General features: G+C 45.2%; 1 protein-coding gene across 5 annotated transcripts in view; it reads left to right on the forward strand.

The window, feature by feature from the left end:
* Positions 1-1,909, forward strand: part of golga1 (golgin A1) — a gene marked incomplete in the record, with an annotated part of 54,539 nt that overhangs the window by 42,824 nt on the left and 9,806 nt on the right. For 4 of the 5 annotated variants that reach the window (XM_014009960.1, XM_014009957.1, XM_014009958.1 and 1 more), the window contains 4 exon segments: positions 302-462; positions 546-704; positions 803-862; positions 1,418-1,642. In XM_014009960.1, coding sequence (XP_013865414.1) covers positions 302-462; positions 546-704; positions 803-862; positions 1,418-1,642 — 605 coding nt within the window. 5 annotated transcript variants of the gene reach the window in all.

Below are 1,909 nucleotides of genomic sequence, written 5' to 3' on the forward strand. Positions count from 1 at the left end.
ATGCTAATGCTAGCTGTCACGTTCTCTCGTCCTGGCCACACCTCCGCTCTCTAACCCCCCTCACCCACCCACACCCCCTCCCCTACCCACTTTGACGCATTTTTCAAATTTCGCCTTGGGGCGGAGTTATCTTTTCACAGGGGGGTAAGTTACACTTTAAGGAGAATTCTGATTTTGCCTTTTAATTTCATCAGATATCACAGTTTAACTGTGATCTGGTAGATGAGGTCTGTCTAAAAGAGTATGGTGGAAAACAAAAGGTATTCCCTCATCTGCTGTYTCTGCTGTGCTGATGATGCAGAGTTGCAGAGTAGGCAGGACYCTGTGGGCCGGCTGCAGGAGGAGACTGAGCAGCTGAGAGGTCAGCTGCAGCAGGTGGAGCTCAGCAAAGAGTCCCAGCTGAGGAGCCTGAGAGAGGAGCTGCTGGATCAGACACAGCAGCTGGACAGCTGCCAGGCACGGGTCAGCACGCTGCCTACAACCTTTAAACACCATCTCATCCAGCTGATGCTTTATACTCAAACCTTCTGGTGTTCATTCTACAGATTTCTTATCTGGAGGTGGAGGTGGAAACCCTGACCGAACAGCTTCACAGCCCTGAGGTTTGTGAAGAGGGTCAGAACGGCAGCGTGACGGTGGACGACCTGGATCACGTTCAGAGGGTCAACAGAGAGCTGGAACAGCAGCTCAGTGACAAGAACAGGGTCAGACATGACTTTAATCCACATTCTGCTCTTCATCTAGGTTTCACTCTGCAACTAAAGGCCAACCTCAAATATAAACCTCTTGTGTTGTTTTGCAGACCATCAAGCAGCTGCAGCAGAGACTGGCAGAGTTGAAGAGAACTCTGCAGAAAGAGCTGGTGAGAACTTGATTTAAATCTTATTTGAAAATGTGTGCATAATGAAAAGTATAAAGGTCTGGTTATACTTGAACAAAATGTAAGACAGGAGCTCACTGATGTGGACTGAAACTGCAGGCGAGGATTCCTCTTCCCACTGCAGGATTAGGGTTGGGTATCGAAAGGGTTTAAATTGATACTTTCAAAATGGTACTGGTTCCTAAACTGTATTTAAATCAGTACTTTAAAAAATAAACAAATAAAACACACACACTCACACAGGGGTTTATGAAGCAATKACCTTTTCTGAGTCAAAGTCAAACTTRAAATTRACCAACATATTAACATAAAACCATTATTAATTTGTCTTTGCTTAGTGCTGAGAGAACTAGTTCTGACTGGAGTCAATGCACCAGGCGGGGTGTCAGTGGGTGGTACGAGTAGCAAACTACACAATTTTCATCAGCGAGACGTGAGAATGGAGCTTTTTATTGAGCTTAAATCAGGCTCAAGCCTGATATGAGTTGTTTTTCTCTGGACATCAGTGTAGTTTTGTATCTGTCCTTTCTGTTCAAGAAAATAAAGCCTGAGACAGAAGCTGAAGGGAAGGAAAAGTCACCAGAAAGTCGGGCAGAAAAACAAGAGAGTTTGAATCCAGACCCCCCTCCAGCATCTTCACCGAGCCCCCCGACCTCCAACACCACCGTGACCAACACCTCTGACCTCAATGACTGCAGAGAAATCAACTTTGAGTATCTGAAGCATGTTGTCCTCAAGTTTATGTCCTCCAGAGAGGCTGAGGTGAGTCATGTGTGTGTGTGTGTGTGTGTGTGTGTGTGTACTTGTTTTTACTACTGAGTTAGGACTATTTGCACCATAGTTACTATCAAAGTGAGGTATTTGATGTAAAGTGAGGACCTCTTCAAAGTTCTCACTTTGTTTGCAGCTCTGCTGTGCTTTACTAGTTAGGTTTAGAGGTATGGGTGAATTAAGTTCTGGTTCAGGTTAGTGTTAACTATAGACCAGTAATGGGTAGTTTTAGGGAAAATGTCTGGGTTAGGCCAGCGG

Source organism: Austrofundulus limnaeus, unplaced genomic scaffold (genome assembly GCF_001266775.1).
Source record: "Austrofundulus limnaeus strain Quisiro unplaced genomic scaffold, Austrofundulus_limnaeus-1.0 Scaffold64, whole genome shotgun sequence".
Classification (NCBI taxonomy): Eukaryota; Metazoa; Chordata; class Actinopteri; order Cyprinodontiformes; family Rivulidae; genus Austrofundulus; species Austrofundulus limnaeus.